Raw genomic sequence first — 13787 nt, 5'->3', positions numbered from 1 at the left:
ACCCCAACTCCCTCAGCCCCAGCCAGGCCCCTGGTCCCCCAAGTTGGCAGGGGCGAGCCCAGGGTCTGGGGGTGTTCGATTCCCACCAGCCAGTGGGACCACACTGACCGAGGGGGCAAAGCCGGGTGCCCCAGAGCGCCCAGGGTGGCAGGGCACTGTCTCTCAGCTGACACAGCCCCCAACACCCACCCAGGGCTTGGCCACACCAGGGGGGCTGTTTGCAAGCTGTTGAGGTGCTGGTGATCGCTCCAGGACCCCATGGAGCCATCAGCCCCAAGCCTTGGCTCGTTAATGCCTCCCAGCCCTGACGAGCTCATTACCTTTTGTGGCCCCGGCGGCCCCTAGATGATAAATGGCCCCCAAGACGAGCCAGAAGGCTTTCTGCTCATCGATGGAGATGCCCATCACCTTCATGGCAGCCTGCAGCTTGTTGAACTGCTGGGTTGCCTTCTGCTTTTCCTCTGGCTGCGGAGAGCAACAGGAGCCACCAGTGTGAGAGCCCACCTCTGCCTCCCCCAGCACCCGAATGGGCCAGGGAATCTCATTCCCCCCCGGCAGCCCCCCACCCAGACCCATAGCAGTGACCTTGGAGAGGGGCATGATGCCGAAGACATTGTTCTCTGCCAGGTGGTTGAAGTGAAGCTCAGTCCTGCGGGGATAAACACCGAGATTGGCCCTGTGTGGGAGACACTGGAGCTCCCCGGGCCAGAAGCCGTGCCCTTGCCCCTCCACAGCTCACCGCAGGGCACTGTCAGAGCAGGCCAGCAGGTAGTAGAAGATGTTGAAGGTGGCCTCGTTGGCCGGGCGCTTGGCGACACGCAGCTTCTCCAGCAGCAGCGTCTGGCAGAGGTGGGAGGGTTGGGAACTGTCTCCGAGGGCCCTGCTCCCACTGAAACCCCTCCAGCCCACCCTGGCCTCATCCTTGCTGCCTGCCCAGGGTCCCTGCAGAGACGTGATGGTCTCCCATCCACTGCAGGGCATCGTATGAATGCAAACATCATCCAAGCAACCCACGAGCATCTCCTCTCCTGGGGTGTCTGCTACTACAGGAGCATGAAGAGGCTCTCTTGAATTTTAAGGGCTCTGCAGTTACCATACCAGAAAAAAGACACCCTGATACGGGGGCTAACTCAGCAAGGCCAGGGAGTCGATCTCATCTGTGCACGTCTGGGTGTGAACAAAGAGGAGAGCAGGATGCCTGGCTGCTGAGCACTGTGAGCACGGCCGGGCAGCTGGCGGGGATCTGCAGCCGAGCGCACGGCCGGGCTGCCAGAAGGAAACACCCTGGCGAGGATGGACAGACTACTGCGCCAAGGGGAGCCGCCCCGGTGAGGATGGACTGGCTCTCGTGCCAAGGGGGGCCACCCTGGCCCCCTCACCTGTACGGAGGCGGATGCCACCTGCCCAGCCTGGTCGAAGTCCAGAGAGATGATCTGGGAGAAGCGGGTGGCGTTGCCGTTCATGCCGGTGCTGCTATTGCCAAAAGCCTCCAGGATGGTGTAGAGAGCCTGCCACTTCTCCGCTGCGGGAAGAGAAGCGGGGCGGTGGGGTGCAGGGGCTGTGCGGCGGGCGGCCGGAGCCGGCACCGCTGGCCGGGCAAGCGCTGCTGCTCCTGTGCCGTGCTCCGCGCCGCGGCAGCCCTCGAGAGCGCGGTAAAGGGACCGGCGTGAGAAAGTGAAAGTGCGCCGTGTGGCGTGTGTCTGGTCGATGCCGGGTGCGGGCGGCTGGCGGGTGCGGTGACCGCAAAGCAAGGGGCGTGCACGGGCGGCACGGGGACCCCGCACCCCTCCGGGGACTCACCGGAGAAGACCTTGCCGGTGCTGCCGGCGATGGTGGCGAGGTACTGGACGAGGTGCTGGCAGTTGGTGGTTTTGCCGCTGCCGCTGGCGCCCAGCAGCACGACCGCCTGGTCCTGGCGGCTCATCAGCATGCTGCGGTAGGCAGCCTGGGCCACCGCGTAGATGTGCGGGGATGTGTCCTCCCTGCGACACCCTTTGAACATGTGCATGACCTGGTAGGGAGAAGGGGGGAAGCGGGCGAGGGTCAGCACCCCGCCACCCCCCACCGGCTCCCTCTGCGCAGGGCATGGCTCCCAGACGCCTGTCCCCTCCGGTTTCCCACCCCGGCAGCAGGGTCACCTTCTCAGAGTACATGGAGGGGGAGCTCAGAGGGTTGATGATGACCATGGTGGGGCCGGCGTAGGTGTGCAGCAGGTTGCCGCCGTAGCGCTGCCGCAGCGTGTGCAGCACGCTGGACTCGTTGAGGTAGAGGAGGCTGGCCAGGTCCTCCACGCGGTCACAGGAGGGGGGGTTCGCCTGACAGCAAGGTGGAGGGCAGTGTCAGGTGGGGAACGGGGGGGGTCTGCCCCGCCATCCCCCACCCCGCAGCCCTACCTTCTCCACATCGTCCTCCTCCACCTCCAGGACGGCTCCGTCGTGGTCCAGCTTCACCTTCACCTTGCCCTCAGGCAGGGGGCTGCCCTCCTCCAGCCGCAGCTGGCTGCCTGCGAGGGACACCGGGTGCTCAGTGGAGCAGCCCCCCGGGGACAGCACAGCCGGGCTGGAGGGGCTCGCTGTGCCACGGGAAGGACGGGGTGCCCCATGTCCCGGTGGCACCGGGCTGACCCATGACTCACCCAAGGAGAAGCCATCCCTGTGCACCAGCCACACCTTCTCAGTCTCGTACCAGGCCTCCTCGGCTGCTATCTGCTCCTCCGTCTTGGCCTGTGGGACGGCGGGATGTGGGGCAGTCGTGGTCACCTGCCCCCCCATCTCACCCCCTCCCCATATCCCTGGGGCTGGAGAGAGCCGGGCTGTCTGGCTACGGGGCCATGTGCTGGGCAGCCACAACCACCTGCCGCAAGCCCCAAGCCCTCCCAGCATGTGTCCCCAGCTTGGCCGCTGCCCCCAGGGACCCCAGTGGGCTTGGGGCTGCGGAGACTACCAGGGCACTGCCACGGCTCAGGGCAGACATAAAGTCACGGTAGCCCATTCACCACGGCCACCTTGGGCAAGCCTGGAAAGGCCAAGCTCCCAAACTGCAGCCTGGAGAGCAGGCACCCATGCCAGCCACGTGTTGGGATGCAAGGACACCGGGCATGCCGTGGGGATGTGGGACATGCTGCAGGGACACGCCGTAGGGACACAGGACACGACACACTGAAGGGATATAATGAAGGGACACAGGACATGGCACAGTGATGGCAGAGTACCGCGGCATGGGAAATGCCAGGCTGGCACAGCCGGCACGGCGGGGACGTCCCCATCACCCAGGAGCAGAGCGAGTCCTAAAGCCAAACCTGAGCTGCAGCAAGGACGGGGCCAAAGGGGGCTGCCGGGGCATCGTCCGCTTGACCCTGGTGAGGCCGAGAGACGGAGGTGAAGGCGAGAAGGCTTAATCCCTGCCCCACAGACAGCACAGAAAGCGGCGTGGGGAAGCGAGCAGGGGCAAAGCGCCGCTGTGCCAAATCCTGCGGGCACTCCCGGTGCCGCGGCCACCGCTGCAGCCAGCGGAGTGGCAGGTCCAGCGCGACGCTGGGGACACATGAAGCCGAGAAGGACGTCAGCCACGAGGCTGTGCCACCAAAGCCCTGGGACTGGGGGCCACTGCGCCAACCCACTGTGAGCTCTGCCAGCACCGCGCGCCACGGCTGCTTCGGCACGAGCCATGCATCCTGCCTACGCCGGGTGCCCTCCACCTTTCCATCCTGCTCCGCACCCCTGCCCACCCCAGCCGTAACACCTCCACCAAGAGCACCCTCCTGGGATGCCCAGCTCCCCGGCAGGGCCCCACTGGGGAGAGGCACCCTCCAGCCCGGTGGGTGACGCGACAGCCCACAGAGCAGGGCAGGACGGGGAAAGCCTTACACTCCAGCATGAGGCGCGGGCACAGACGCCAGCCCAGCGGCAGACAGAGGACGGCGGGGGGTCGCCGGCGGAGGCAGAGGGCTCCTGAGGACGGGGGTACGGTACCTGGCTGGGTGCCGAGGCAGAGGCGGCGGGGTCCAGCTAACAGCAGCGAGGAAGGAGGAGAGAAAGGAGAAGAGAGGGGGTGAGAGGCAGAGAGCAGCAGCAGCAGCACCCTGACGCATCGCAGGGCCCCGGCTTGGCCACAATCCCCACGGCACCACCTGGGCATCGCCCCACCAGTGGGGGCTGCTGGGCCTCTCAGCTCCCCAAAGCTAGGCACGCGGGTCCAGATGGCAACCCCAAACCCACCAGCAGCCCCGGTCATCCAACCCCTGCTCCTGGTGCCACCCAGAGAGGGACCACAGGGCTGGTGGCCAGGCACAGGGGTACAATCACCCCACGCGGAGCAGATGGCACGGCCAGGGCAGCCGCACGCTGCCCATGCCTCCCTGTCCCCGGGTGGGTGGCACGCGAGCACCAACGCCCCTGGAATTACAGAAGCGGTGAAGATCCTCTCCAGCCGGCGCTGTGCCTCCTCCGACGGGCTCAGCTGGGACGCGGGGCCGGGGGCAGCCTGGAGGCAGAGCACCGTTAGCACCAGGAGGGCCGTCCCGCAGCCCCCAGCGCTTGCAACACGCAGGTGCCAGAGGGGCTATCGCAAAGGCTTTCCCAGCCCTGCAGCCCCCCGGCGCTCAGGGTGGGTACCAGGGCAAAGGCTGGCACAGACCCACCGGTGCCAAGGCTGGCACAGCCGGGATACCGGTGCATAACCCCTAATGCCCGAGGACGTGGGTCCCTGCTCCCACACACCTGCTGGGGGGGTGCCGGGGTGGTTTTCGCGGCGGTTGACCGCTTCTCGCCAGGCTGCAGCTTCTTCTCCACATGAGCCGGGGGGAGGAAGACAAGGAGCAGTGTGACGGGGTGGCCACAGCGCACACAAGTGCCCTGAGAAGTGACCCCCCGCCCCAGCACCGCAAACCCCAAAACCACTGCAAACCATGCGGGTGAGCTCACACCATGCTGTGCCGGGCGGCACAACCCCGCTGCCGTATTACAGCATCCCCCACCGTGCACACACCGGTACCTTGTGCCTCTCCAGGGCGGTGGGTTTCGGAGCGGCCACCTTTGCCGGCTCCACTTTCCCTCCCGAAGGCTGCACCAGCGGCTCTGCCTTGGCTTCAGTGCCCGGGGACAGGGACAGCTTCGTGTCCCTCCCAGCCGGCTCGGGGGACTTCTCCTCCCGCCTGTCCCCTGGCCGGAGCCGGAGCCGGTGCTCTTTGGTTTTGCCCTTTGCCATGAGGGTTTTAAGCCCCGCTGAGATCTCATCCTTGGGCTCCGGCTTGGCGGGGGCTGCCGGCACAGCAGGGGGAGGCGGCGCTGCGGGAGGAGCTGGGATGGCGGGACGGCCCGTCTCTTCCTTCCTGGGAGGTGGCACCGGCTCGGGAGACTTGGCATCTCGCCCCAGCTCCTTGGCACTGCCAGTGTCCTCCCCTGGCAGGACTTTGCGGACCACCTTGCGCACTACCCGGACCACCTTGCGGCGGGACAGCCCCTGGCCATCGTCCCCCTGAGCCTCGGCAGTTGGGCCCTCCAGCCCGTTCACGGCTGCCCCATTCAGCACTGGCTCTGGGCTCTTCCCTCGCCCAGGGGGAGGCTCGGGGCTCTTCGGGGGCTCAGGATTCGGGGGTTCAGGATTCGGGGGTGCAGATGCCCCATCCTTCGGGCTCTCTGACTGCAGCCACAACGAAACTGGTGTGAGTGGAAGTCCAGCGGTGCGGTGCCTGCCACCGCAAGCACCCGCTGCTTGGGACATGGCGGTGCCCGAGGCTTCGTGCCCGGCCACGGGAGGGCAGCTCCCAGCCTGACCCCGACACCGAGGGATGCAGCACCCAGTCCCCTTCCCCAGCCAGCCTACAGCCCCCCACCAGACCCCAGGGCAGGGAGCAATGGTGACCTCCCCAGGCGCGCACGCAGGGGCCCGTTGACCCTTGAGCTGCCAGTACGAGGGTAAAACTCAGCACTCGGTGCACCAGCAGCCTCTCTGCAACGTGCAGGGCGAGCCGCAAGATTTCCTCCACCAACAGCTTTGGTGGGCAGATGCCACTGTAACCGTGGGGCAGGCACCGACCCACCATCCTGCCGGGGTGGGCAAGGCAGGGACAAGCCCCAGGGAGATGGAGGGGGAGAGATCGCCGTGTGCCGACAGCCAGGCACCCCTACCAAAAACACCCATCACCCTCCACACGTTGTCCTGGAGTGGCCACCAGCACTCCCCAGGGACCAGGGCGGGTGCCGGGCAGGGGGAAGATGCTGAGGCCACGACCCTCTGTGATGTCCCCAAGCCCTGGCACAGGGTCTGTCCCCACCAAGGGTGAGCCCCATCCACGACACAGCTCCACCCTGCCCGTGCCCTGCGACACTTACAGCCCCATCCTCCTTCCCGGGTCTTTTCACAGCTAAGGATTTGTCCTCGTCCTTGACCTGAGGGTCAGACAAACAAGAGGAACGTGTTTCAGCCCACCGCGGGGCCATGCTGCCAGAAAAGCCACAGGGACTGGGAAAAGCCACCGGGGCCAGCACTCCGTGTTAGGGGGGCAGGAGGCTTCTGCATGAAACAGCCCAAATTTGCAGCCCGTTGCTGCCCCAGGGATGAGGACATGTGTCCTTCCAGGCTTCCCAGCAGCCAAAAAAAGGGAGGGAAGCACAGAGCTGTGCCCTGGTTATCGCAAACCCCAAAGGTGGGAGAGGAAAGCACTCTGCCCGCCTGGCCCAGGCCCCCTCCTCGCATGCAGCTGGTACAGAGAGCCCCATCACCGCTCTCTGCGGGGGCTCTGCCTTTCTGCACGTCACCCCGCCGGGCGTCACAGCACGTTTTAAGTGTCACCAGCTAATCTCTGTGGCAGCCACACCACGGGACATGCCAGCTCCCTGCTGAGCTGGGCGACCAGGGGTCTTGGAGGCGGTGGGCAGCGAAACCCTCCCCTGCCCTGGGCCATGCCTCTGAGCTCCAAGGCTCAGCCGTGGCCACACAACTCGCCATCCCACAGCTCCTGCAAGCGCTCGGGGCTGGCCAGCAGCACCGACGCGGCTCACACCGTGTTAGAGGCTGCACCAGCCACTCGCAAAGCGGTCGTTAGTGACGGCGTTAGCAATCGCACGCGTGGCCGCGTCGGTGACCACAGCCATGCTGCAGTGGGGCACGGGGCAGGTCCCCATTTGCTCAGCGCAAGCCTCCGGCGTGGCAGCGCAGCGAGAGGCGGGAAGCACCGCTCCGAACGTGGTGCTGGCACTGGGCAAACTGGGGGAGCTGGATGGCAGCCTGCGGCAGCGTGACCCAAATGCGGGGTGAGGGCAAACGTGCAAGAGACTTCCCTTCTGCTCCCAGAATGCAAACCGGGATGAAAACGCCATGGCGATGTCTCATGGAGCCGCAGCCCTGGCTGGGGAGAGAGGGAGAGGTGAGACGGGCCGGGGCCAGCATGCTAAACCACGGCACAGTGTACAAGCACATGCCCTTCCCCACTGGCCCTGGGAACCCAGGACCCTCAGGAATGGGGGTCTGAGCCCACCTGGCCCCGTTCAGCATATGAACAGGCAGTGCCTATAGGAAGGGCCCTGGGGACAGGCAGGTGGCCAGGCTGAGACCCAACAAAACTCATCGTGCAAAAAAAAGCCCCTTTAGTCAGGCCACAGGACCGTGCCCCAGTTTCCTCCCCTGGGCGGGCCAGCCCGCTGCAGTAAGCAAATGCCAGGGTGAGGGAAGGGATATTTTCTGCCCCGAGGACCATGCTTGCCTGGACAGCCAGGGTTTATTCTGAGCCTGAGCCTGTGCCAGTGACTGGGCAGCCCTGGTGGGGACCCACCGCCCCAGCTAGCGCCGCACTCTGAAATCCGGGGGGGTCATGCCCAGGGCCATTGGGGAGTACTCCCCCTCCCAGGGCCAGGCACGGTGCAGAGGAGCACCCAGCCACTGAACTAACCCGCCTTTCTGGGGTTACACTGCCCCAGCCCCGAGGGGTCCCCTGTACCCCCCCGTCACCACATTTGAAACGTCAGCACCCAGAGTACAGGCTGGGCATGGGGGTCCGGAGACGAACCTGCCTGTGGGTCAGAGCCCCCAAACTCTCTGCCCACGGCGCTCCCACCTCCACACAGCTTGGCACTACCCCAAAGGTCCCCCAAGAGCATCGGCATTGGGGTCCTCGGTGGGCTGCAAGAAACAGCCCCTGATCGCCAAAGCACCCCAGGGGCCTCATGGCCCCTGACCCCGGTGCCGGGACTGTCTCCCACGTGCCCCCCTCGTGCTCCCCCATGCCGTGCTGGTCACGCCGGGGGGTCCCCACCTTACCGCCGGGTTGGGGTGAGCCGGGAGCGGAGTTTCCGCCGGGGCGAGCGTGGCACAGCGCGGTGGGAAAGGCACTAACGGGGCGGCAGCCGGCGGCGCGGGGACAGCTGGGCTGATAGGGCCACCCTAAAAATAGCCAAGGAATGCGAGGGCCCCGCCGGCGCGCGCAGCAGTTGGAGGGAGCGCTGGGGGGGACACACACAGGCAGCGAGGCCTCGCCACCACCGCCACCACCGCCGCCGCCGCTGCCGCCGCCGGAGGAAGTGATGTGGGCTCACGGGCTGCCGCGGGGGGAACTGCTCGGCCTCCGTCCCACCGCCAGCCCCGGGGGGAGCAGGAAAAGACACCCCTAGGCCAAGCGTAGCTGTGGGGCTGGGGGGAACCAGGGGGGGATCCTGCACCGCAAGGAATGGGGTTGCATGCTCCCACACCCCGGGGTCCCACGGCGGGGTGCCTGGTGTCGGAGCGGGGTGTCCGGCATCGTGCGGGGCGGTGCAGCTCTGACACCGCTTGCTCCTCCTTTTGCTTTCTCATGAACACAACAGCCCCCCCAAAACGCTGCTGGGGACGGACAGCCCCCCATCCCAAGGTGAGGGCTGGCACACCACGGATGCGTGCCGGCCCAGCAGCCCCCCGGCCCAGCATGGCAGCCCACGGTAAAGCCACTTTCACCGCAAAGCTGCCTCTGGAGGTCCAAGGTCTCCCTGGAAACAGTGGGAGCGGGGCGGAGGGTGAGGGGCCGGGGGCCTCCCCGCGCGGGGGCTGCCGGGAGGAGGCCGGTGGCGGGGAGCCAGCGGCGTGGAGGAGAGGCAGTGACCGCCTGGGCACCGGCATGGCGGGCACCCCAGCCGGCACCCAAGCAGATCCCTGCTCGACCCCAGGGACACAGATGTTCCCAGAGCCAAAAAACACTCCTGGAAGGAGCAGGAGGTCTCAGCCTGATGGGGAGGGCTGTGCCAATGGCAGGCTGCAAAACCTCATGCTGGGGACGCCGGCATCGGGTCACGTCCCTCCCGGCCCAAGTTAGGGCCAGGTTTCGCAGCACAACCCTGGGGCTGGCACTACACAGCAGCCCCAGCGCCTCTCTCCGCACCAGGGACACACCAGGGAGAGGCTACGGCAAACACCCTTGGCAGGGCTGGCACGACGCAGTCAAGGGTCCCCGCAGTGTCCCCAGGTCGCGCTGGCAGCAGCCACTGGGTTGTTAGCAAAAAGGTGCAGTCACATCCCCTGACAGCAGGAACAAGAGGCTTCGGTGACGGCACCAGCCCAGCCCCGGCATGCAGAGCCACCACAGCCCCCTCCACGGCGAGCCAAACCTTCACAGACCCAGGCGATGCAAGTGGTCCTGCCTTCCAGGGGGTCCCCAGCATCCCCGAGGCAGGGCACGGAGCTGGGGAGGAGCCTGGCTCTCGCAGACCATCTCCACCGGACACGGCCTTGGAGTCAAGGCAGTGTTTCTGCCTGGCCAGCAGATTCCTCTCATTCCTCCACCGGGAACTTCGGTGGAGATGCACCAACCCGGCGGGTGAGCCTTCCAGCCCCTCAGGGACGCCCACACTGGGGACACCCCAACAGCACCATCCCTACGGTGAGGGCAGAGGAAGAGACAAGCCAAGAACTTCCCCTGGAGGAAGCATGGACAAAAGGAGAACACACCTCTGCCTCTGGCACGATGGGAGTCCCACAGCCCCCACCCCATGACCTCCAACGTCCCCATGGAGCCCCCTGTGGGACGTGGGGCATGGCAAAGAGCCGGCACCCAGCCACACCATGGCATGGTGACCTTGCACCCTGGGGACAGCAACCTCTGGGGACCAGGGTGCCCATGGCCAGCAGGCAAGCATGGCCCATGGGGTCTGCCAGCGCGGCTGCGGAATGCCTGTGGTCCCACCGAAGCGCTGGAGCAGCCGGAGGCGTTTCCGGAATATTTCTGTCCGGCCAACGCATGCCTGGGCCCTGCCAGAGGAATTTCACCGGTAAATAAATAAATACAAGCATGGAGCTGAGCCAGTCCGGCTGCCCCACGCCAGGAGCAAGGCTGGGACATGGTGGGGTGGTTTCACCCAGTCCCTGATGCCCAGCCACACCGTGCTGCCAGCTGGCCCCCCATGCACCCCACAGCACCGAGCTGAGACCCCCTCCCAGATGCGGCGGGTGCTGCCCCTGCCCAGCTGTGGTGAGGGTCCACAGGGACGAGGGTGGTTTGGCACAGACCCCGCCGAGGGGGTTAAACCCCCTGCAGTACGCAGGGAGCCCAGCACCATCCCTGCTCCAGCCGGGGAGGGGCTTCCAGAGCAACGGCCCAAAATATGTCTATAATTTCCTGTTTCAAAAAGGATCATTTTTATTTAAATTAGGACCAGAAACATTCCAGGGAGCTTAGCAGGGCCTGGGGAAGAGCCGGGCCTCCCTGTGCGCTGGCACCTTGCGTGGCCCCGCTGGGTGAGGGACCCCTGACCGTACCCTGCACCACAGCCTCGGCTCCCCAGCACCAGCAAAGCGGCAGCACGTGCTCCTGGTGCACCCTTGCACCATGCAGGAGGAGGACAGCATCCCGTGCCGGGAGGTGCTCGTGCTGCAGTGGCACCCAAAGATGCCACAAACACGGTCGCTGCCACCCCTCTGGCTGGTTTCCTCCAGCTGATGCCATCTAACCACACCAGACCGTATGCGGCGGCCTCTCCCCCGCAGCCCCAAGGACATCGGCGTCTCCTCTTCCCCTTTCCCAGCCACACCACCGTGCTCTTGGTGGGCACAAGCCCCTCGCCGGCCCCCACGTGCTGTCATCGAACACGCACCTGCCCCATGCCGGCGTGCTGCAGCAAGGGCGGCAGCCGTGCTCCCCAGCCCCACAGGGTTATCCGGCATGGGGTTATCCCGGCAGCACAGCCGGCATTGCCCGGTGACGCTGCCGGGCTCTGGGGAGGAGCTGCTGGAAAGCCAGAGCTCCAGCTCGACGCAGACTCCACCCCGCAGCCCCGGCGTCTGCTCGGGGAGCACATGGAACCCCACGGCCACCACCATGGCCTCACCGCGGCCACCCTCGCTCCGTTCCAGTCAACACCCCATGAGAACAGGGCCCCACCACGCTCAGCACAGCTTCCTCTAGTGCAGGCGACCTGCTCCGCAGACACAGGCACCCTCCTCTCCATAAGGAAGGCTTAAAAGTACACTAAACAAGCCCAGTTATAAGCCAAACCAACGCCACGCTGCTGCACCCCGCTGCCACCACGGAGGGAGTCCATCCCTGCAGGCTGTCGGCATTTGGGGGGGCCTCCGCTGGGACGCCAGCCGGCCAGGGTGCTGGTTAGCCTGCGGCAGGGTCAGCAGCGCTGGGCAGCTTGCGCAAGAGATGTGGGTCACCCAGCCATTAAGTTTCTATTTATACAGCGCCAGCCGCACACGCAGGGCTGCGCACGCCGTCAGCAGCTCCCGTCCCCTCTACACGCCACGCTGCCCTCCCTGGTCCCCAGGGAGGGATCCCAACATGGGGAGGCTGAGGCGGGCAGAGGGGCAGGCAGCACCCCTCCTGCAAAGCAGCGTTAGGGATTTCCCAGCAGCGAGGTGCAAAGCTCCTTTCCCTGCTGGACCGTGCTGCCTCAGTGACCGGATGGGGACAGACCTCCCCCAGGTGACAGAGAGCTGGGCTCTTCCGGAGCCCCTCCAGCAGAAGCAAGACCAAACCCAGCAGCATCTGAGCATTTTGGGGGGCAAAACCAACCGGTCCCAGTTTACAAGCCCTGATGCAAAACCTGCCCTCGCAGCCACTCTGCTGTCCCAGGGCACGGGCAGGCATCGTCCCTGCATCCCAGCCACAGCCTCCCGCTCCTCCCCGTGCATCAGGCACAGCTGGAGCAGCCCCGGCACCCACCAGTTCCCACTGCCCCTCCCAACCCAAACATCCACCACGAGGATGCTGGCGGCCAGCAGAAACCCAGGGCACCAGGCCCGTGGCAGGGACGGTGTTACTCACATCCCAGGCAGCACGGCGTGTCCCCTGGCCGCCCCGCAGCCAGCAGCGGCTCAGCTCGCTCAGCTCCAGGATGGGCTGCACCTTCAGCTGCACCGTCTCCCCTGACTGCCGGATCATCTCCACGATCTCATCTCGGGATTTGTTCTCCACGTTTCGCCCGTTGATCTCCACCAACCGGTCACCCGGCACCAACCCCAACGCCAAGTCTTTGGTGCCGGCTCCAGGTTCGGCAAAGTGCACAACGCGCCGGTACACCTGCCCGTCGGGTGCCCGGTCCAGCATGGTGGTGCGGCGTAGGGAGAAGCCGAAATCACCGGTGTTGCGCCTCTGCAGCTCCAGCTGCCGTGGGGTAGGGGGCTGTGGGGGTACCAAGGCGGGCAGCCGCAGCTCGGCGGGGAACCTCTTGCCGACGAGCTCCGGCACTCTGGCACGCAGGGAGGTGGCGGGAGGGGTGCAGGGGTGTCCTAGGGGGAGCCCTTGCTTGGCGAGCTGGGTCTCGAGCGTGCGCACCTCCACCTGCGGGGAGGGGGCTGCCGAGTGCTCAGAGGGGGTGGACGTTTCCGAAGTGCTCTCGTCCCGGCTCTTCTGGGAAAAGGAGAAGCGTTTGACGATCATCTGGGAGTTCTGCTTGGCCAACGAGCCGAACTTGGCCGCCCGCTGCAGCACCGAGCCCTTGAAGTTGGCATCGTCCACCTTGAGATCGTCACTGGAGCTGGCCGTGCTCAGGTGGCCCGAGTCCAAGATGACGCTGCCCCGGTTGCTGTCGGAGTCGATGTCCGTGAGGTGCAGATCGGAGCCGCTGGCGACCTTGATGGGGATGGGGTTGGAGATCTCCAAGCGGGTCTTGGAGTCCCGCTTGGAGGCACGGTTGAGGTTGAAGAAGCCCCGGCGCATGCTCATCTCCTCCAGGCTCTTGAGCTCAGCTGCCGACATCCGCTCCTTCTTCTCCTTCTTTTCCTTCTTCTCCTTTCGGCCCCCATCCTTCTCTTTGTCCTTCTTCATCAGGTTGAACATGGTGGAAGGGAGCTTGGGGCGCACTCGCCCCCACGGCAGGGCGCTGGGTCAGGGTGCTGGTCACAGCACGGCCACCTGCCTGCAGAAGGACAGACAGGCAAGGGTCTCATCAGACAGCAGCACAGTCAACACCCACCCCACCACCCCTCTCAACACCCACTACACCACCCCTCATGCCGCCCCAGCAGCCACTGCCACTGGTCAACCCAGCAGCCACCCCCAGCCCCAGGGGTCATGTCCCAGTGTTGCCACCCTCCCCAGGACAGCAGCACCGTGGGGCTCTCAGACTGCCCCGGTCACTGTGCCCTTGTCCTGGCTGGCACCAAGCCCCAGGGATGCAATAAGGGTGGCCCTGTACCCCCAGGGATGCCCTGGAAGAAGCCCAGAAGCCTGGCGCTCCTGTGCATCCCCATGCCAGCACCGGGGCTGACTGCGGGCAAGACCCCCAGCATCTCCCACAGCTCAGGAGCCGTTCCAGAGCAGCACTGGCAGGCAGGGGAGGAAGGCATCCCCGTTATATTTGCAGCAGTTCCCACCGGCATGG

The 13787-nt window shown here is 65.9% G+C and overlaps 1 protein-coding gene across 5 annotated transcripts in view; it reads right to left on the bottom strand.

Annotated features, from left to right (window-relative positions):
* Positions 1–13243, bottom strand: part of MYO18A (myosin XVIIIA) — a 32935-nt gene extending 19692 nt beyond the window's left edge. For 2 of the 5 annotated variants that reach the window (XM_086475344.1, XM_086475342.1), the window contains exons 1-11: positions 12230–13243; positions 3867–4007; positions 3299–3355; positions 2636–2723; positions 2394–2503; positions 2139–2315; positions 1801–2011; positions 1380–1522; positions 740–840; positions 586–649; positions 321–465 (exon numbers count right to left, since the gene is read on the bottom strand). In XM_086475344.1, coding sequence (XP_086331470.1) covers positions 321–465; positions 586–649; positions 740–840; positions 1380–1522; positions 1801–2011; positions 2139–2315; positions 2394–2503; positions 2636–2723; positions 3299–3355; positions 3867–4007; positions 12230–13243 — 2251 coding nt within the window. Of the gene's footprint in view, positions 1–320; positions 466–585; positions 650–739; positions 841–1379; positions 1523–1800; positions 2012–2138; positions 2316–2393; positions 2504–2635; positions 2724–3298; positions 3356–3866; positions 4008–4404; positions 4483–4718; positions 4782–12229 lie in introns of those variants that run through there. The other 3 variants (XM_086475340.1, XM_086475343.1, XM_086475345.1) reach the window with 3 other exon arrangements.
* Between the last annotated feature and the right edge of the window lie 544 nt (positions 13244–13787).

This window comes from Leptosomus discolor, chromosome 18, assembly GCF_034619465.1.
Source record: "Leptosomus discolor isolate bLepDis1 chromosome 18, bLepDis1.hap2, whole genome shotgun sequence".
Taxonomy (NCBI): Eukaryota; Metazoa; Chordata; class Aves; order Leptosomiformes; family Leptosomidae; genus Leptosomus; species Leptosomus discolor.
Note: the sequence above shows the minus strand (reverse complement) of the source record. Positions and strands in the feature narration are given on the sequence as shown.